This window comes from Emydura macquarii, unplaced genomic scaffold (assembly GCF_026122565.2).
Source record: "Emydura macquarii macquarii isolate MOO-44397 ecotype Brisbane River unplaced genomic scaffold, CSIRO-AGI_Emac_v2 contig_1827, whole genome shotgun sequence".
Classification (NCBI taxonomy): Eukaryota; Metazoa; Chordata; order Testudines; family Chelidae; genus Emydura; species Emydura macquarii.
Genome location: NW_027131964.1, coordinates 831,544 through 852,298, shown reverse-complemented (window position 1 = coordinate 852,298; position 20,755 = coordinate 831,544). Strand labels below are relative to the sequence as shown.

The window sequence follows — 20,755 nt, the reverse complement described above, 5'->3', positions numbered from 1 at the left end:
AGCAGTCTAACACTGACTTTAGAAAAGAACTATTCCCTGCATGAAACAAATTATTTTTAGACATATGTCTTTGTGAAATATAAAAGCTCCAAAATGACCTGCCAGTAATTAAAAATCCTTGTTTTACATTTTAACTATACAATTCTGTACCCAAGTGTGGTTTTATGGATTTTGGCTAATGCAGGTCAGTACTAGATAAACATTGCATATTTAAATATACACATTGGAGTCATTGTTCAAATTAATAGCCTTTCCTTTTTTCACTAAAACCCCTAAAGGTTTTCTAATGTATTTCAGTCTTTTGAACATCGCATCATGAGCTTAGTGTGAGGAAAGAAAAAGAAATGTCCCTTTTGCACATTAAGACCTACTTTGCTATTTTGAGATGAGCACAAAATTGTGTACCAAAACCACAGGGGAACTAAAATGGTTATAGTGAAAATCTGATTGCTTACTTCACCGTCTTAATATACCCTAGATGATCTCCTTTTACTGTGCAAATATCCCAGCTATTTAAACATTTTCATTTGTTTGCTGATTAGGTAAAAGTTAAACTCATTGTTTCTGGCAGGGGGCTCCTTATATTGTACATGAGTTATGAGACTGATGTATGTTTTTAGTCCTTGTCTATATATGATTCAATATTTTGTAAAGCAAAGGCAGAAAAATGTGAGACTAACCTTTATCTTATCCATGCTCACAAGAAGAATGCCTTAAGGGAATACACAGGGTGCTGCTTCTGGAACTGGCTTTGGCAAGTCAGTAGGTGTCCTTCACTCTGTGTCTGGCGTGAGGGGGTATGATGCTGTTGAGATGCTGAGCTTCTAATGACATGTAAAACTAAAGTTTTAACCATATTTTTAATAATTCAAGTATCCTTTTTCACAAAAGAGGAGAGTTAACATCAGGCCTTGTCTAGCCTGGGATTGTAGCCTGGTTGAAGCTTCACCATCACTGAAGCAGCATCAGGCCAGCATCAGGCATCAGGTCTGACCTCCGGAAGGACTCTCTGGTCTCTTCGGTGAGAGACCTTCCAGCCTGCTGCTCCAGTGCAAACCCCTAGCAGAGACTCCTTGCACCAGCGTAAACTGTTTTGCACCTGTGCAGCAAGTTGGTAACCCCAGTTTGGAAGGACGGTAAAAAAAAGTCACAAATTACTCCTGTGCCGCACATCTATGCTAGGTGTTTGCACTGGTGCAGCTACATTGATAGATACACTGGTGGCAAATACCCCCACAGTAGATAAGTCCTCACTGTTAAAAAGTGACCATGTCCCCCTCAGAGAAGGGTGTAGTTCTGTCATGTGTGAACATGTAACTACAGGAAAATGATCAGTCCTCACCCACTTTTACCATCTACTCGCCCACTTTTACCATCACTGATATAATGAAAAATCTAATCTTTTAATGCCCCTGGAGTAAAGTTGTGATACCAATCTAATATCTTGTTAATAATTATTAATATTTTGAAATGATCCCTTTTTTTAAATTAGCAGCTGCCCCTACTTGTTCTAGCAGCTGTCAGGCAGAGAGGGAGACAAAGCGGCAGGGACCCCAGCCCTAGAGGAACTGAAGTATTCTGTCAGATTCTATTCCGGCTGCTTTGCCAGCACAAAAATGAAATAACAGCTGAAGAATGCTAATTTGGGAAATAAGCACTAGGATGTAGGTGCTAGAAGGGGGCACCATCTCCCCTTCTTGATTGACCCTGGCATGTACAATCCTTGTACGCATGTAGGGAACTAAAGAAGGACCCAGTCCTGCAGTCCTGGTGCAAGTAAAACTCCCATTCAAGTCAATGTGACTTTTGCTATTCAAGAGCCAGCTCCAAATCACCACATTTAGAATTGGGAAGGAATTTTCAGCTAGGTCATACTAGTGATGATCTTCATGGGGTTTTACCTTCCTCCAGAGCATTGAGCCTGGATAACCTTTTATGGTCAGATCGGTGTATCCCACAAAATCATCTGTACATTGTTGCTGAGGGCAAATGGAACATAGCCTTTCTCTTTGTCTTCTATGTTTATGAATCCAGACAATAGGAAGTCCATCTCAGTCCAATCCAAAAGGATCTGGATCTGCATGAACGGAAAGGAGGGCGTGGGAGTGCCATGTTCTTTTGAAGAACATTTTCTCACTTGGGGGTTATTTAACTGAATATTCCACCTAATCATCTTTATAAAATATCGGAACAGTTTACTTTTCTTTGAGAGCCATTTGACAGAGGTAGCCTCTGCGGATTAAAAGATAAACTTTTAGAAGGCTGGAGAGTGCAATGGGAATGTGGCGAATGAAATGGAAAGTCTCATTAGCACAAACGAGGCTCCAGACAATGGCTTTATCAAATGGAATAAAACTTTTGTTTTTTCCTCTGTCACTTCTCCGTCTTTTCTCCTCTGAATGTGTTCACTACCTGCCTGCTCTATCACTCGGAGAACAAGTAACCCAAACCACTGTACTGGCAAAATAAATAGTACCCGGAACAATCAAGTTATTATTAGTCTTCTATGTTCCCCTAGTCAAACCTTCCTTCCACACATCCTCGTTGTCAAATTAAAACGAGGCACCACTCCTACTACAGGGAAATTATCAAAGGGGGCAGCCAAAGGAAGGGTCTGTGCTCCGCTAGCATACGCAGATATGTCATCTCCTGGAATTAGAACGGAGCCAGATAATTCACTTGAATTTGAGAAAGGTATTGCTCACCGTCCACTGAATGGGAACGTGAATAGGAAGGTGCCTCCCACCTGGGATTTACGTGGTTTATGTGTTCTTAAACCACAAGGATTTGGCTTGAATTCTTCGGGTTAATGGTAGGAATGCTAGCATTACCACTGGTAAAGCTTTAATGTTTCCTGAAATCTGATGTTTACATTGTTCTCTGAAATTAAGCTACACTGGGAGGGCAAACTATGTTGGAAACTATGTTGTTGTGGTTTTGTTACAGAGTTTTAAAATGCAAAAGATCGCTACATGGTTGGCTTAGTGTTTACTAATGTTTACTTACGTGCAGATGAGTAAAATGTGTTTATTTTTCTTTATTTCCTTTATTCTGGTGTTTTATTTGCCTTTGAAGCTGCTTTCATAAATATAATCCGGGGGATGGGGGGAACCCTTTCTACTATAACTTTCATCAAACTTAAAATGCCACTGCACCACAGTGTGCAATATGTGTTGAACTTTATATGTGTAGGTTTATGTAAATTACACTATCATGACATAGTTCAGGCAAAAACAATGCATTGCATGTGCAGAGTTGCACGTTAGTGTTCAGTTTTTGCAATTACTATATGAAGACATCAGAGGCTTTCCCTCCCCTTTTTCAATCTCCCATTCCCACCCCTTCCCAACTTTAGATAATCTGGTATGATATACCAAGATATTTTTTCTTAAGGCTAAAGCCCTTTTCTCCTCTTCTGCCCTATTGAGACATCTGCTATCGCTTATATATTTAAACACAAATGGTATTGATCCCCACACACACCTTTCTGTCTTTCTTGAGTTGTGCTTATGCAGTTGAACAATCAAGAAAAGAAGGTGCGGTTGTGATGTAAAACTTAAGACACAATATGCCACAGCAGAGTTGCTATGTGTCCGCTAAATTTCCTTAGGATGGCCCTGCAGCAATAGGTAGGAACCTGAAAGATTTCTGGTGTGGAGTGGTTGATCACACCAGCCTGTGGCAAGAAAATCATTAGCCTATATGTTATTTTAAGATCATGAGACCGGGTGACCACTGGCAATACCTCCGGCCCTATTAGTGTGCAGCAAGTTCACAGTCGAGTAAGCTCGACTTTAATGGGTTACCCCAATGGACTTCTCCTTAGAATCCCAGTAAGTCTCCTTTAAATATGCCGTTGCCCATAGCTGGAGTCTACCATTTTAGGAACAAAAAAGCATAAGCAGAAAGCATTCCTATCTAAATCTGCGGCATGGTGATCTGCTGATGCTGGAACTTTACATGTATGTTGCTCTACGGGGCTTTGGTACCACTACTACGATTCTGCTCCCATTGAAATCAGTGGGAGTTTTGCCATTGGTTTCAAAGGGAACAGGATCGGGCCCCTGTTAAAAGGCTGCCAAAGACTTTCAACTGGTGAGATATTACTGCAGGATATTACAGAAGAGAAATGTTCTGCATGTGACCATTGTCTTTCTTTTGTGGACCCAAACTGGACAGAGGAGGAGAAGGAAGGTGGTTTTCACCGCCCATGGGGCACTGCTATAGTTCATAGTGCCTGAGATCCACAATACTGACCAAGCAATTATGGAAAAAATTAAGGCCAGTAGCTGGCGAGGTCCAGGCACATTCCTACTTGCACAGTTAACGGTTGCTTTTAAGCCCACCTCGTGAAAAGGGAGGGAGACAAAGACAGAGAGTTGTCTGTAAGTTTAGCGTCTTTCAATCTTTACTTGTACAGAAAAACTGTAGTTTGGATGTGTGCGCAGTTAATCAAATCCATGGTAGATGGCTGCCTTACAGCGAGTACAACCTGCAGATCATTAGGTTAAATGGAGGACATCCGCGTCCTTTCAGAATCAATGCAATTATTGTTTGCAACAAGGACAACATTTGGAGTGGCTGCACTAATTTTACTAACCTGCTATTAATTATGGTGTCCCCCTCTCCATAATCAGCTTTTCTAACCAGATGAATCAATGGATGCGTGCATCCGTTTTCAAAGGAAAAGTTGCAACTTGAGTGTCTGGTCGTGTTGGAAAGTGTTAATCAGTAGGAAAGAGTGTGATCAGTGAAGCTATTCACTTGAACGTCACTCTAGTACAGGGGGTTAGTGAAGTGATTGTGGCGCCTAGGGACTGAAAGCACTATTCCACTCCAGTCAGGTATTATACACTGAGAAATGTCTACATTAGTTCTCTATAGCTCGCTGCAAAGTGAGCCAGTGCAGACAAGAGACGAGATCCCCTGCCATGGAAAAGCTCTCGCTAGAAGATTTTAGTCGAAGCCCGGCGTGATCTCAGGTAAAGAAACCTTCTGCTTGTTTTGATGATGGTTTTTCTTTTTTCTTTCCCCCCCCCCCCTTCCTCCTCAGAGCCTGCTTCCCTAGCAAGCCAGCTGAAAACGAACTGCTAGGGAGAAGAGAAACTACCTGTGATAAATCATTTGGCTTTGTGCAATCTTTAACTAGAACAGAATACAAATATAATCTAAGCATGTATGTTATTTCTTGGAAAGGGGGTGTGGATACGATGTTCAGCGAATATTAAGGTAGGGCAGGGAGTTAAACTTTCTGGATTTTAGGTCAAACTTGGAAAGGAATAGAATTTGATCTTGCAGTAAGAAAGTTTTATTGGCACATTGAAGTGTTTTCAAGCTGTTCATTGCCAGCAGCTCGAAGAGGGAAAGGAGACAGCGTTTGAATGTCTAGGAACCTGCGGCATTTTGGAAATTGAAAAGAAAAATCTCGTGTAATCTTCGCTTTGCTAATGAAATAGTGGTTGTAGTCACCGCTCCTCTATAGAAGTATAGAAATGTTATTATACGATAGGTTCCATCTAACCATGCAGCAAGTGCCTATGTTCTCTTTCAGTTGCTCCTGGGTGCTTAAAACGTGTGTGTGTATCTTGGCTCCAGTTTTTAAGTGTTAAAAGTTAATAAACACAAAGAATCGTGTGGGAATGTGAGGCCTTCTTGCATTAATCTAGATTGTCAAAGGGATTTAAATAAAGACCATAAATAAAAATGTTCCGGAAGGATACATTTAAACAACTGATTTTACATGTAGTTGTAATCTGAGTAAATTAATATCCGAGATGCCCTTTTAGGAAATCATTATGTATGTCATCCTAACTCTAGAAATCACGATCATAGAGAGGGCTTTTATATATATGTACAAGACACCTGACAAACGCACTGTCCCTTGATTTAGACTGCAGTCTATGTAATTACACTTCAGATACACTTTTTACAAAGTCTCTGTATTTAATGTCAAGACCGACTTTATGGAAGCTAATTCACTTGAAAATGTTGCAGGCTGCCCTCAGTTTCATGTCAGATCCCAAATGGGCAACACGTAGAGCTTCCCAACCTTTGTCAGACAGTGTCAAGGTTGTTTAAATCTTTAACTTGAAAATAAAGCAAACGCGACTGGAGAATCTTAGTAACGTCTGTTTAGCCCATAAGCATATACCGCCGCTCCGAAATATCTCATGGCGAGGCAATGACACCTCCAAAACAGGAGGAAATGAACATATGTCCAGGGAAGCTATAGCTGTATAACCGCAGCTAGATCGCGTCGCTGAAGACGTCCATCAAAGTCTTAGCCTTAGAAGAGCTTCTCTGTTTTACCTGCTGTGGCCTGTTTAAGTATCACAATGTTTCCTTCTTGTTTCATGTTTTCATAATAAAACTTATATGAACGTTGGCTCCAGTTTCTTTGAGAAGAAGAAAAATCAACCAGTTTGTAACCCTTTACGACATACTTCATTTAGCCTTGGGTCTAAAAGATGTGTTTGTGTCTGCACTTTTTTTATAGTGGGAACCTCTGCAGCATTTCATGCTGATCTTGAGGGTTTTACCCTCTTTAACTTTGGAAATAGCCCGGGTTGGTTATTTTGCTCAAGTGCTGGTAACTATTTTGTACAAGAAAGGAGTTGGCAAGAATCATTTTTTATTACATACGAAATGCTTGCATTTTCCAAGTGCTTGAGGATATAGCCCACAGCATTAATCGTCTCTACTTGGATTTGAACAGTGCTGTGTTGTTCGTGTGCAAGAGCCACAAAGATTTTAAATCATTGCAGGACTTCTTGCATGTTTGTGCTCTGGCACTAGAAGTTCAGGATGAAATGTAACTTCGCTGAGTTTCTCATTAACAAAGAACCATTATTTGCAGATTGTAAATGACAAAACAGGAACACTTTGTGGCAAGGTAATGCCATTTTTATAAACTGTCCGTTTTATGCTGTAAATTATTAAAAGTTTTTAATGACAGACTTCTTGGGAATACCCATTAGTACTGGTATAATACTGAGTTAGGGTAAAGTAGCAGAACAGGCAGGCTGGAAGGAAAAATGACAAATGATTACAGTGATTAATAAGGGAACCTTCAGTACAAAAAAAATGGGTATCACTGGGTTTGCCTGGTGAAGAGTAGTGAAAGACAATTGTAGATATATAAATAGACAAGGAATATAAATACTGAATCTGCTCTTGTATTATAAAGATTAATCGACTCATCTAAATATCAATCGTGTTGTGTTCTGGATGTCACTGCTGGGTTGACGTCTGCAGTAGTATATCAAAATAAAAAGCCAAGACATGCAAAATTATGGCTTGAAAAACTACGATTGTGCCACAGCTTCTCAAAACAGTTCCTTAGCTCTAGCAGCTAATTACAGGGCTTTGCACTGAGCCACTCTTGAGATAAGTGCTGCTGTTTTCCTCCCCAGCACCGGTGAATAATATTGCAGTGTTTAAGTAAGCAGAAGCCAGTGGGAATCTCTTAAGGAAGATCGTTTGTATACTTTGGTGGATTTTTCGCAATTATTTTTCCACAAAATCCTCCATAAGATAAGGTTATACATATGTTATCTGTAATAATAAATAACTAAAAGTAGCATTGTGATCTGGAAACGCTGATAGAGTTTCATTAGTGTAACATAAACCCCAATGGCTAGTTTATTGTTATTCACAGAAAGAAGGTGATATTAGCATTGCAAGTGAGAAAGGAATAAACACTCTCCCAAGAAATCAATACGGAATTCAAAAACAATTATTAATGTCATTTGACTCCTGTTCTTTATATATTTCTCCCGGCTACAGACACTAAACTGTCTGAATAATTTGCATGCACTGTATGTGTTATTTGCGAACTATTTAAGATGCCATAGGACACCGCTTGTTATGATTTTACCCAATCCTAGAACTAGTATTTTCATCTGTAAATTAAAGCAATTACGCAGCAGATATTATATTATGTGTACTGTGGTCTCCAGATAGTCATCAATCACCCTCAATCGAGCTGTCAGAGTGGGCAGCTTCGTTTCTGGGAGGCAGTCTTCCAGCTGGGGAGAAGAAGAGAACATCATCATTAATTAGAGTGTGACCCTGGGGCTATTCACATGTCTGAACCCAGGAATCTCTCTGAGCAAGTCTGCACACCATGGATCAGCACGCCACTGCACCCTCATCCCCGGCTCACACTCAATGATCTCTTCTCCAGTTCCTCTAAAAGGCTCACGGGTGCCTGGCTAACTTGGTGCCACGTTACACTGGGACTTTATTGTGCTTCGGGGCCTTAGTTTTAGTAATTGACTCCTTGTAAAGGGTTGAAAATGACGACCACTTCTATAGAGAGGAGAGCCTAGCCTAGGGTGAGGACAGGGCGAATCCCACCCCAGGGCCAGATGAGCCGTTTTGCGATGCCATTGCAACCCACCGAAAGGCCGGAATGGCTAGTTTGGTTTAGAGTTTGCACAGACGATGCAGGTTTGATATGCTACAATGAGATGACTTTCCACTTGTTATTCACCGTGACATCAGTATGTCAGAAGTAAACGAGTCTGTTCTGAATGGGCTTTCAACAATGACGTTTCCCAGACAGGATTATTAGAACAGAAGGGCAGTGTCAGAAACGGCAGCGCCCGGCAGAGCCGCTGAAAGGATTGTGACTTTTAGCTCAGGACCAACGTCTGCAGTCCGTCCCCGGAGCCCGGTCCGGCACAGGCTGGAGTGCCCCCCGGTTCCTACTGTAAGCAGTGGGAGCTGCGGGTGTTCAGCTCCACGTACAACCGGGCCTTTGATCCCTACTCAAGCAAAACTCCCAGTTAAAGCAAATGGGACGGAAGTGTAATCTCGGGGGAAACGGCGGGATTTGGCTCCACAGAGCGATTTAAAACACTTCTTCTCTAGCAGTCTAAATGGACTCTTTCTACTCCAGATCTATACTATTATGGTGGGGGAACTATTCAGATTAACTAAATTCAATCTCAGAGGGTGTGAAAATAACGAAGGGCCTGATCCTGGTACCATAGGAGTCAATGAGAGTTTTACCATGGCCGTCAGTGGGGATAGGATTAGGCCCTTGATCTGTAAAATTGTTTGGTCTGCCATGTCCACACAGACAATAATGTTTAAATCGCAGCCTACACGTCACCAGCCTGTGAATGTTACGCTTCAAACAACCCAAGAAACTGAAGAACGCTATTTTAATAACTTTCCGAGCAGTAATCTCAAAGGGCAGAGTTGAGGGGATTCAATACGTCCCATGAGTGTGAGTTTTCCCAGAATAGTGGGTAAAAAGATGTTGGCTATACATTATATATATATATATATATATATATATATATATATATATATATAGCCACAAAAAGTTCTTTGACAAATTCCCCATCCAACAAAATAAGACATCATTGTCTGGGTGCGATCCTGCATCCTTGCGGCACCTTGCTGTTCCATTCTTTTCAATGCACCGGTAAAGCAGGATCGGGCCCTAAATCCGGTAAAAGTTGATTTTCCTCACAAAATTAAAAATACGTATGATGTGATCAGACTCTTTTCGAGGTGAACATCTATGTCTTCAGTCATTCTCTAGAACATATATTCATAGTGCTTTTAAATGGAATCGTATACATGAACTGAAGGATGCAAAGAAAACAAAACTGCATACCATGTGGTTTATTGTCAGCGTTACTGCTAATTTTAACTGTTGGTTAAATCTTAAATGAAGACTCACTCGTGTGTCTCTGCATATGTCTCGTTTGTAATTGAGACTAATTATTACGGTGGGGTGGGAAGAAGCAGCTGCTCATTAATTAATTTCTAATTAAAAGGGTTTACCATCCTTCAGTGACTAAGGGGAAAAAAATCTTAGTTGGTGTAATATTGATTCTTCAGATCAAAACCATTCATAGTCTTTCTCCAGAGCCATATTAAAATACTATAAACTCAAGTGTCTGCTGGCTGAGTGCTCTCCAAACTTCCCCTCACTGTATGTGTAAAAGCTCTGCTTTATCTATTCTTAACACAAACTTAAACCTACTGAAAATGAACGTTAAACTTGCAGTCGGGTCAAATTGAGTAGGCTTAATGTGACGTCAGAGACTCTGCTGTTTAAAAAAAAAAAAAAAAAAAAGTGTATCTGAGCTGACCTGTTTGAACTACTTTTCTTTTCGTGTGTGCAAAATATTTATTTCTGTCGCCACGTTTGTCAATCTCTGAACTCACATGTAGAAATTACTTCTGGTTTGTAGCTGTAGAGGAAATGCTACATTCATCATACATCTTTTTTCAGTTAGAGAAAGTTTCAGATTCCTGTAGGTAAATTAAATATGGTATTCTGCTTCGTCCTATAAGCATCTAGGAACCTGTGGTTACCAATCAATTGGTACAATAGAGCAGAGCAAGGCTGCAATAGCGTGCAGATCAGACGTCTCTCCTTGTTTCTAGATAACTGGGAGCCTCTGTACCATGTCATATCCTCAGTTTGGATACCCTTACTCTTCTGCACCCCAGGTAAGACTATTGTCCGCAAACATTAATTGATTGCATTTCAGTCATTATTGATTTCTGCCGTTCAGTGCTAAAAGCTGCAGTGATCCTTTATAGTGTGTGAAAGCGTGAAATTGGTTAAACACTCAGTCTGTTTGCAAGATATTTAAGTTATACCTTATGTGCGTATTTGCAAAACGAAAGGAACATGCAGTATTTAGGTTGTTATGGGGGGAGGGGAGGGAGAGGTCTGGAGGGACGGGGAGGCGAGAGGAAAGGGGAAGGGTAATGGAAACCTTCCAAGAATAATATTTTATCTTCAGGATTAGGTTTAGTATTTACACACTTAAATGGGAAATTTTTGAAATCTCTGTTGTAGAAACATAATGGGGTATTTGAAAAGAGCAGGTTAGTAACAGATGTACGTAGGGCTTGTTACAGATCTGCAGTCAACATAAATATGCATGAGTGATTTAAAGGGGAAAAAAAGGTTTAAACCCGCAGATGGGGAGCATTGTGCTGCAAGCGGAGACAGACGATGCCTACACCTTGCGCAACCCATTCCCAAAGTAACTTTGTAAAGCGTCTCATACAAACCGCCTGAAACCCACAAGCAGCCGTCCCCTGGCAGAGATGTTCATTAAACACTTAGAGTTTTGTCTTCCCCTTTCAACTGATAAATTATCTCATCTGTGCATTTCCCGAAAACTACATTTCCTTTGCCATTAAAGGAAACAAATGTCAAAACTTAGCTGCAGTTTTTTTTTTTTTTAAAAGTTTTCCTCTTTTCCCTTAGTTCCTGATGACCACCAATTCCCTGACAACTTGCTGTGAGTCTAGTGGCAGGACTCTGACAGATTCAGGGGCTGCAGCCGCGGCTCAGACCCCAGTCTATTGTCCTGTGTACGAAAGCCGGCTGTTAGCCACAGCCAGACATGAGCTCAATTCTGCAGCTGCCTTAGGAGTCTATGGCAATCCTTACACGAGTACCCAGGGCTATGGAAACTACGTTACCTATGGCACTGAAGCTTCTGCCTTCTATTCTTTGGTAAGCAATCCTAGAATCTTCTTGTCACTCGTTAGTGAAACAAATCCCAGCTCGAAAGATAAACGAAAACGGAGCTTCTCGCCTCTTGGCTTGCGTGTTAGGGTCCTCCCTAGAGGAAATCTGTGTTCTCCTCTTTCTTCCGACCTGGAGCTGTTCACTACGACTAAAATACGTTTCGATTGTTATGCTAAGTCAGTCCCGTTTGCAAGACAGAGACCACTTTAAATAATTCTACTAAATACCCACACAAATGTAGTTCTGTACGTCAGCCCATGTTCTGACTACCGACTGTTTGAAACTCGCTCTCTAATTGTTAACGCGTGCTAACAGTCCCATGGTACTGCCGTTAAAGACAGTGCTGAGAATCTGCTGAACGCTACTCGGAGGAAGGCGATCGCTCGGTTGGTAGTTCAAAGCTTCCTATGCACAGGTTCAGAACAATCGATACACCTTGGAATGAGCTTTCTCTTTGGCATCATTATAGTGTGGGCTAATGCGTGTATTGATTTCACTGGCTGCTGAAACTCTAGAGCGTTGCTTTAAGAGCTGCCTTCCCCACAGCCGAGACATATTTTTCTGTAAGATCGCAGCAGCAAAGTTGCCACTCGGCTTCCATTTCCTTTGCACATTGTGTTCCTGAGTCCTTAAAGAGGTTAGCTGTGAATAGCGAAGCTGTCATGAAAAGTTTCAACGCTTGTTGTCACTGTTTTCTAAGGTGTCAGAAATGCAATGTGCTCTCGAGTCTGTAGAGAACGGAGCTCCGAATTCAGCTTTGGCAAGTTATTTCACTTCGGATGATGCCTGTTAATAAGAAGCGTCGCCGTAGTCAAATGTGAGGCAATTGTTTTGGAACCAAACCCCTTTGTGGAAAACGAGACCTTCCGTAGCAACGTTGTAAAGTTTGGTTTACATTTTACCAGTCACGTAACAAGGCGATTCACCTCCCTTAACTACTTCCGAGAAGAGAGGCGGGGGAAGGGGCCGAGGGTGGGAACTGGTAAAAGGACATACTCGATTTTATGTTACAGAACAGTTTCGAGGCTAAGGATGGGACCGGATCTGCGCATGCGGGCATTACCCAGGCGGCTGCCTACTACCCCTACGATCACACACTCAGTCAGTATCAATATGACAGGTAAGAAACAAACAATTAAACAGACGTAACCAAGAGTGATTTTTCCTAAGCAGGAGACATTTGAAACAGTGAAACACTGTGTAGGTTTAACAAGGAATTATTCATCAAGGTAACACAAGACCTAACACAGATAAATAAATAATTAGGCAAAATGGAAGCCTACATTTCTCCTTTGAAAAGCCCTACATTGTATATTACCTGGAGACTGGAGAAGGTTGCTCAAACAGTGTAGTAAAAACCGAAGGTTTATTCTTACTGTTGACACCAAGAATCTAAATTAAACATGAGGCGGGGGTGGCGGAGAGAGGGAATCTCCCGAGCTTACTACCCCCAAATGTGTGTTTGTCTGCACTGAGCACTCTGGAGGGGCTCCATCAGTAGCCCTATGCCTGACCCCTGACTTTAGCAAACTATATATCACATACACGACGTCCCCCTTCTCCGACGTGTAATTCAGTTATTTATTTGTTCTCCTATAGTAAACTGAATGTTTTAACAAATGGGAGTAGCTTTTTAAAAACTGAAATAATGAGGCCTAAATACCTTGTCAGTGCTTGAGCAGAATAGATCATTCCAATTTATCGTGGTACTCCCGTCATATTTTATAAAAGCTTTTTCTAATGTTTAAACAAATTGTTCTCCCAACCCAGTACCTGGTCCTCTACCTTTCAAGGAGCTCTACTTTCCACCAGTCCATTTCTGCATTAATTAACTTTTCCTACATTGTATTACATCGAACAGCCCTTTTATCTTTGATATGTTTATTAGTTTTAAAACAGCACAAAACCATTTAAACCATTTCAACCTTTTAAGCCCATTGGGTGCCGATGACCTTTCCTGGATGATGTGCATTAAATATGCAGGTGCAGTCTAGTGTCCTCTGCATCACGTTTTCACAATTTCAGGAACAAAAGGGTAGGAGAGATTACTAATAAAAGGAATAAGGAGGAAATATATTTCTGTTAACAGTTACCCCCTGAGGTCACTTAAATGTATTCTATTTAAGAAGGATTTATCAAAAGCAGAACTTTTGTGTGTGAGTGTGCTCCTGTCACACAAGTTGTTAAAATAGACTTTACAATTTGCTTGAATAAAAATAGACATTTTCCTTCCTATTTATTCTTCAGAGGTTATTGTACAATTGAATTAAAACATTTCTGATGCCCGGTATTTCTCATTTTCAAATGGTATGTCATCACTGCTTCTTTCTTACCAGGGAATTGTTATGCTAAATCATTACTAAAAGCCTTTTACGGCCTCTCAGTTTTGGGTCCAATGTTCTTCCGACACTGACTATTGCTAGAAGAAGGTACCATTAACGTTCTCTCATAGGATATAGTCCAAAACCCAGGAATCTTTCCTTTGGCTTCAGTGGGCTTTGGATCAGTTGCCCAAAGATCACCTGGCCGCATCTTTGACATGATCTACCGTATGGTGTCATTTATGTCTTTTGTTCTATAGATATGGCACCATGGACGGAGGCACCCGAAGAAAAAATGCCACTCGTGAAACCACCAGCACCCTGAAGGCCTGGCTGCAGGAGCACAGGAAGAACCCCTACCCCACCAAGGGCGAGAAGATCATGCTGGCCATCATCACCAAGATGACCCTCACCCAGGTTTCCACCTGGTTCGCCAACGCCAGGAGGAGGCTCAAGAAGGAGAACAAGATGACTTGGCCTCCAAGGAACAAGTGTTCCGATGAGAAGAGACCCTACGAGGAGGAAGAGGAGGAAGAGTCTCAGGAAGACAATATGAAGAACGAGAAAAACGATGGTATCTTACTAAAATATGCATTTACAAGTAACAAACAGAATTCTAGAGTAACCCGATCCGTGTCCAGTTTGCCTTTTGACTGTTTTTATCGGGAGTTTTATTGCATGAATGGGGCAGGCTATACTTCTGAATTACACATAACCTAGGGAAGTACAGTTGGAATCTACTAATTTGTATTCTTTTAAATAGTACTGCGGATCTTTGGGGATGGTATTACTTTAGAGAAGCTCTGTGATGCTATTTATGCTGTATGTTTCCCTGTTCTCCCATTCCTGCAGAAGCCACCAACAAAGACGACAAAGAGCTGGAACTGAGTGATTTGGATGACTTTGACCCCATCGAGTCGGAGAGCTCCGAATGTGAATTGAAACAGCCCTTCCAGCACCTGGAGAGCAACCAGATCCGGGCAGCCGACACGTGCGCTGCTGCTCACTGCAAGGAGCCTTCTCTAAAGATGTCCATGCCGGCGGCCACCATTGAAGAAGACCTGGAGCGGGCTAAAAACTGTCTCAAGAACGTGGTGGACGAATGTGAGCAAGACTTAATCAATGTAAGGCAGAGAAGCTGTGAGTCCAAAATGCGTTTCCAACAGGGGCAACAAATAGTGGAGACAAAGCCCAGGATTTGGTCCCTGGCTCACACTGCCACTTCTCTAAACCAAACTGAGTATCCTTCCTGCATGCTGAAGCGCCAGGGAGTCTCCTCCTCAGCTGCAGTTTCGGCTCCGGCTAGTGTCATTGACAGACACCAGGATTCCCCCGTCACCAGTCTCAGGAACTGGGTAGATGGGGTGTTTCACGACCCCATATTCAGACACAGTACTTTGAACCAAGCTTTGAGCAACACCACAGTTTCCTGGGCTACCACCAAAGGAGCCATCCTGGAAACGGGATCCTTAGGACGCTCAATTGGGAACGGCACTAACGTGCTCAAAGGGCAACTGTCAAACTTATCCCACCATGACTCAAATAAAGAGTTTCTTGCATTTCCCAAATCAGGAAGCAAAATGTTTTGTTCCTAACAACACAGCAAGTGGCAAAGAACTTTCTAACATCTGAAGAGTGGGATACACTGAAAAGAGACTTGGAAGAATTTAAATTTAAATATAATTTTTTTAAAAGAACAAAGATAAGGATTTAAAGTTCAATTTGCTTAGTTAAACGGGCAGACTTTACTCATTGCTGTTTTGCAGAATTTCTGTTGGCTGCGACTTTAAGGGATCAATGTCGTGAAAATAATTTAACACCATGTCTAAAAGCACGTACTATAGTGTAGGCGTACTTAAAAGTTTACATCCAAAAGTTTACAAACGAGAAAGTTAAATTCAGATATTTAATTTAAGGCATGCCAATATTAGTTAAAAAGACTTCTCAGATTTTTTCCTTCTGATTTCATTGTTATCATATAAAGTCACAAACGGCACTTATACAAGTTTACACTGTTGCACAAATTTAACTTGACAAATATGTTTAAAAAGTATGTTCACTCCAATAAATTGTCTGTTTCAGAAGTAACAATTAGTGGTGGCGTTTTGCATTACAAAATAAACATGTTCCAGTTTTAGAATGTGTAGATGTGCTAGTAATTTAAAGAAATGTCAGGATGATGCATTAATACCAGAAAAAGTTCATGAAAACGTCAATAAATCATTAGCATAACTGCAAACAAATTTCTTTAAATCGGAAATATTGATACTTTTTCATTGGAACTTATTTTTTTCTCTCTGTGTGTGCGTGCGTGTGTAAAGGAATCCAAAATGTTCTAAAGTCTGAGATCCTTGGGCAAATAACAGTCTATAAAAGCAGTGGGAAGATTTCTCCTTTAAGCAGATAGTTATTGTTTTGTTTTTAAGTGCAACACTACATTTCCCAGGTTGTACTCTGCTAAAGAATGCCGTGTTAAAGAATACTGTGTGTTACACTGGAATATGGATGTCCAGTCTCAAGAGCCCTTCTCTGCTACAGGAACACAGCGCAATCCATCATTACATTTGTTGAGTTTGACAGTTGTCACCCAGAAAAGGGGGGAGAGAACTATAACAGGAGTTAAATATTCACCCTTTAAAACAATATTAGATAGATAGATAGATAGATAGATAGATAGCAGAAGTGTAATTGTGCTCTAGATTTGCTGAAATAAAGAGGGAGAGAGCAAAAGGAGGCGAGAAAAAAGTAGACCCCAGCTGCCCACTAATGTGAGGGTAGGCAGTGTCCGCCGCAGAAACCTGCGGACAGAGAAGTGGGAGGTGGGATCTTGAGATTAGGATGGGGAAAATCACCCCGGGACCCAGTCTTCGGCGCTGTAGCAGAGGAATCTCTTTTTATGAGTGCGAAGCAATTGATTCACATGGAAGATTTGATATTTTAAAGAACCGTTTTAGCTTCAAGCTCCTCTGCTAGTAGGAAGAACCGTCGGTTCTCCATGAATATTTCAGCACTTCAGGACAGATGCGTTACCGTTTTGACATTAAATAGAGTGCAGCCAAGAGAAAGAGCTCGTGCGCCGTGTGATTCAGTGCGTCTCGCAGCCAATTTACCCGTTAAATAAAAGGCGGTTTAAACATTTCCCTTGCAATCCCGGAGTCGAAACAAACTTTCTGTTTCGTAGGCCAGGAAAAATAAAGACATGATGAAACCAGCTGGACAGAAATAAGAAAAACACTTTTTTTTGAAGCCCAGTTTCAAATCCAGAGGGGCAGTTTCAACTGGTGTGGGCAAGAGTTACTCTCCTAATGGGACTGACATAGGAAAATGAAAATAATGCTGCATCGTTTCCCATACTTCCTGGCCAAATCATTTTTTTTAAAAGAGAGAGAGAGAGAGAAAAAGCGGGGGAGGGGGGAACGAAAGTAAACCAGAAATGAAACAGAGCGCTGCCCTAGGAGTTTGTAAAGCAAACAAGAGATAACAACCAGTTAAAATATAAAACACGCCAGCCGGCAAACTTTAGAGTGAGACCGGTTAGTGCTGCAATTGAATAAAGGAATCTGGGTGTGGGGAGTAGATCAAACCCTTCCCCTCTCTGAAAGCAGCTGTAATTGGATTGTATCCAGTCATATTCCCTGTCATTGTATTGACTTTCGCTCTCTTGGATGATATTATCGAGATCACTGAACCTCGCTGCTGATCTGGCTGTCAAAAGGCTGAGACAGGAGCCCCCGGCCTGGAAAACGTGCATCAGCCAAGATAATTTGAAGTGAAATTTTCATTTTGACAGTAAACCCCTCAATTTCTAAAGGCTGTGCACCCAGAGATCTCGGTGGCAGGGGGAGGCTTTACAGAAAGCCACGTCTTAAACTGAAAAGGGCAAAAGAACTCGAATTAGTTGTAATAGATAAAAGGGCAAAAATAAAGAGTCAAGGGTACTTGACAGTAATAGCGAAAGTGGAGTCTCTGGGGAGAAGTGTTCTCAGCTAGAGGCTGGGCCGGCAGGAATTTTAATGCAGCCGGGCGGCCGGAGAGCTTTCCAGTGAAGCCCTTTAGACAAAGCGAATTTTTTAAAACCAAAAGAAGGTAGAGGGGACGAGAGGGAAGGGGGCGCAAGTATTTAGGCCTCAAACCACTGGTGGAAGCAAATGGGACAGGAATCAGCATAACCACATGAAGAAAAAATACTGTCTTCTGTGGTAGCAATTTTAAAGCAAAAATGTACGCGTGTGTATATACAAGTGTTACTGTGTATGTAAGTACGTGTGTCTCGGTGTGTGTGTCCATGTTCATGTTTCGCTGCAGATTTCAACTTCGATCCTACTGAGGCTGTATGAGGGGGAGAGCGAAGATTTAATTATCCAATACAATGATAACCAAGTGAGTATGATATGAACACAAAGACATATGCAGAGACAAAGTTATGGAATAAATATAATTCAGAAAATGTATTTCTCGAAATCTGCTGTACCACATAAAATCCAGACTTATAGGGAATGCTAAATTATTCAAAATCCACTTTCTGTGTATAATTACAGGAATTTTCCCCTCAGAGGAAACAACAATATGGCATTAAAATTAGTCTGATTTCTGTTGAGTTCTTTTGCACTTTTGCACATATCTCGTGGCCAGACTTTTGAAAAAATGGTAACAAATGCTCCTGGAGATCATAACTGACAAGACTGGCTTACATTCAAATCTGGGGAAAGAAATCCCCAAACCATATTTAAAATAAAGGCAACAAAAATATGTTCAAGGCAAAAACATTCCAATTTTATAAATCAGAAAAATACTTGACCCCCTAATGTTATGTCACTGTCATCGTATAACAAGTTTGAGTAAGTTTGCACCCGCTGATTGCGGTAGGCTATAGGGTTCCCTTTGTATGAAAACAGAATTTTGGTTTGTTTTTTCAAATCCTTGTCCAGAGATTAGCGGCCAGGCACACAGATCATTCATATAGTGTGAACAAAAGACTATAAGAAATTAATCTTTACTATTCGATTCAACAGCACAAATCAAATATCACTTTCAACTGTTTTTTGGCGGTTGGGGGGGGATGGGGGCTTAAGAAAGAAAGCCATATAACTTGGATGGATATACACAGCAGAAATATAAAGAGCAGATCAAAAAGAAGGGAGAGGAAAGACAAAAACATAGAGAAAACGGTCTGAAACTGAGAGACTCTAAATCATTCAGCCATGGCAAATTCAAACACACAAAGGAGGGGATGCTAAATTAACAGTGCTTTTTACATAGAGCCCAAATAAAACTGTAATCAGCGACGCGTTACTTTTCATTAAGCGAGTTTGACAGCAGCATATTCAGCCTCGACAAGGGACCAGGAGCGAAGAAATATACGGCTCTCCCAGCCCGAGTCATAAGATAATTCCTTAAGCTCCATTAACAACTCTTAGCCGCAGGAAATGGGCTCCCTGAAAACATCTCCAAATCTAAAAGCTTTATCGACCTCTCAAACCTCTGCTGATGGTTCTATTTTTTTTAAAAAAAAACTTAAGGGAGAGACGTCCAGCAAGGTAATAGACTTTGACACAACACCTTCTTAACTAGAGAGAGAGAGGCAGAGAAAACGAGACCTTAAATGATATTTAAAAGGCAGCCAATTAAGATTTAAAATGATTGTCTCCTGAGATTATGCATGCGATTTATGTCACCTACTTTTTCCCAGGCATGCATGCAAAATTGCAACTGGGCAGATAGCCTGTTCTTTAAATAATAAGAATTTTTAAAAAATAAATAGTAGTAATTAACTATCTGTAGCTATCTCAAACAATTTTAAATATTAAGCTAATAAGTCTTTAGATGTTCTGATTAACAGAATACATTGCAGCAGTCACCAGCAGTCTATCTGTAGTTAATTAAAAAACAACCAAATAAATAATACAAACATTTTCTATTAATTTTTATGGACATAATTTTTTACATAAATTTTAGTCTGTGTCGATGTCTGACTATTAAAGACCTTTAATTAGTACATTTCTCACACAACAGAATGAAATAGCTTTCAGTTAATTCACAATAAGACTGTTTTTGCAGGATTTGAAATATCAAGTATCTGTGAGGTAGGTTGGTTGTGAAGGTCCTTCAGACTTAATAAAGTCTTAGTGATGTATACCCTTTGTCATTAAATCTGGCCTTCTGATAATTTGAAGTTTATTTCTTGTATTGTATTAAATACCAAGAAAAGTTAACTTTTACTTTAAAAATTTCATCCAGAAAGCCCGGAAAACAAGAGTAAGGGTTGGAATTCTTGGTCTTTGGACTGTATTGGAAAGATCTCCAAATGGTGTGAGATTGGCAGTGGGAGGGAGCAGTGGGGAAAGGGAAACATTCAGCACCTATGTAACCAGACCCTTGGTTGGATGAATTTATATCTAGTCACAATCTGATAGGGCTAGACTAAATTTCAGCACTAATGTATTTTGGGGCACTTGTGAGTTTAATTCACATCTCTACCTTTATAGATGTAAACCTGGAAAAGGGAGGGTTTTATGGCCAAATATTTTGTGTGTGTGTAAAAGGTAACACATTATCTATCTTTTCCACTATGTGCTACCTTTAATATTCAGCATTTATATACCGTCTTTCATTCCCTTTACACACATGAATTCTCACAACACTTCAGAGAAGCAGGTATTATACCCATTTTAGGGTAAGGGTAAACTGAGACACAGAATGGTTAAGTGACTTACTGAGGTGATTCAGCAAGAAAATGGAAGAGCCAGAAATTAGAATCTGGGCATCCTGACTCCCAGTCAGTCCCCTGCCTCAGGCCATGATTCAACAAGATTCTTAATTCTTAACTTTAAATACCCGAGTAATTTCAGTGAAGCTAATGGGACTACTCATGTGCTTAAATGTAGGCACATACTTAAATCTCTGGTTGTATTGAGACCTT

The 20,755-nt window shown here is 40.8% G+C and overlaps 1 protein-coding gene across 3 annotated transcripts; it reads left to right on the top strand.

The window, feature by feature from the left end:
• Window positions 1-2,612: 2,612 nt before the first annotated feature.
• IRX4 (iroquois homeobox 4) lies at window positions 2,613-15,927 on the top strand. 3 transcript variants are annotated; one of them, XM_067557420.1, is made up of 6 exons: window positions 3,917-4,982; window positions 10,411-10,476; window positions 11,249-11,500; window positions 12,529-12,635; window positions 14,097-14,410; window positions 14,689-15,927. In XM_067557420.1, exons 2-6 carry the CDS (start codon window positions 10,432-10,434, stop codon window positions 15,429-15,431), a joined length of 1,461 nt encoding a protein of 486 aa, XP_067413521.1. In that variant the 5' UTR covers window positions 3,917-4,982; window positions 10,411-10,431; the 3' UTR covers window positions 15,432-15,927. The 3 variants fall into 3 exon arrangements, with proteins under 3 accessions (XP_067413523.1, XP_067413521.1, XP_067413524.1); XM_067557422.1 differs by lacking the exons at window positions 3,917-4,982; window positions 10,411-10,476 and adding an exon at window positions 2,613-2,812; XM_067557423.1 differs by lacking the exon at window positions 10,411-10,476.
• The last annotated feature ends 4,828 nt before the right edge of the window (window positions 15,928-20,755 follow it).

Excerpts from the sequence above, each read along its gene's own strand:
- IRX4 (XM_067557420.1), top strand. The coding sequence starts at position 10,432 with ATGTCATATCCTCAGTTTGGATACCCTTACTCTTCTGCACCCCAG. Across the intron at positions 12,636-14,096 it reads AGTCAGTATCAATATGACAG|ATATGGCACCATGGACGGAG; the intron begins GTAAGAAACAAA and ends TTTGTTCTATAG. Across the intron at positions 14,411-14,688 it reads GAAGAACGAGAAAAACGATG|AAGCCACCAACAAAGACGAC; the intron begins GTATCTTACTAA and ends CCATTCCTGCAG.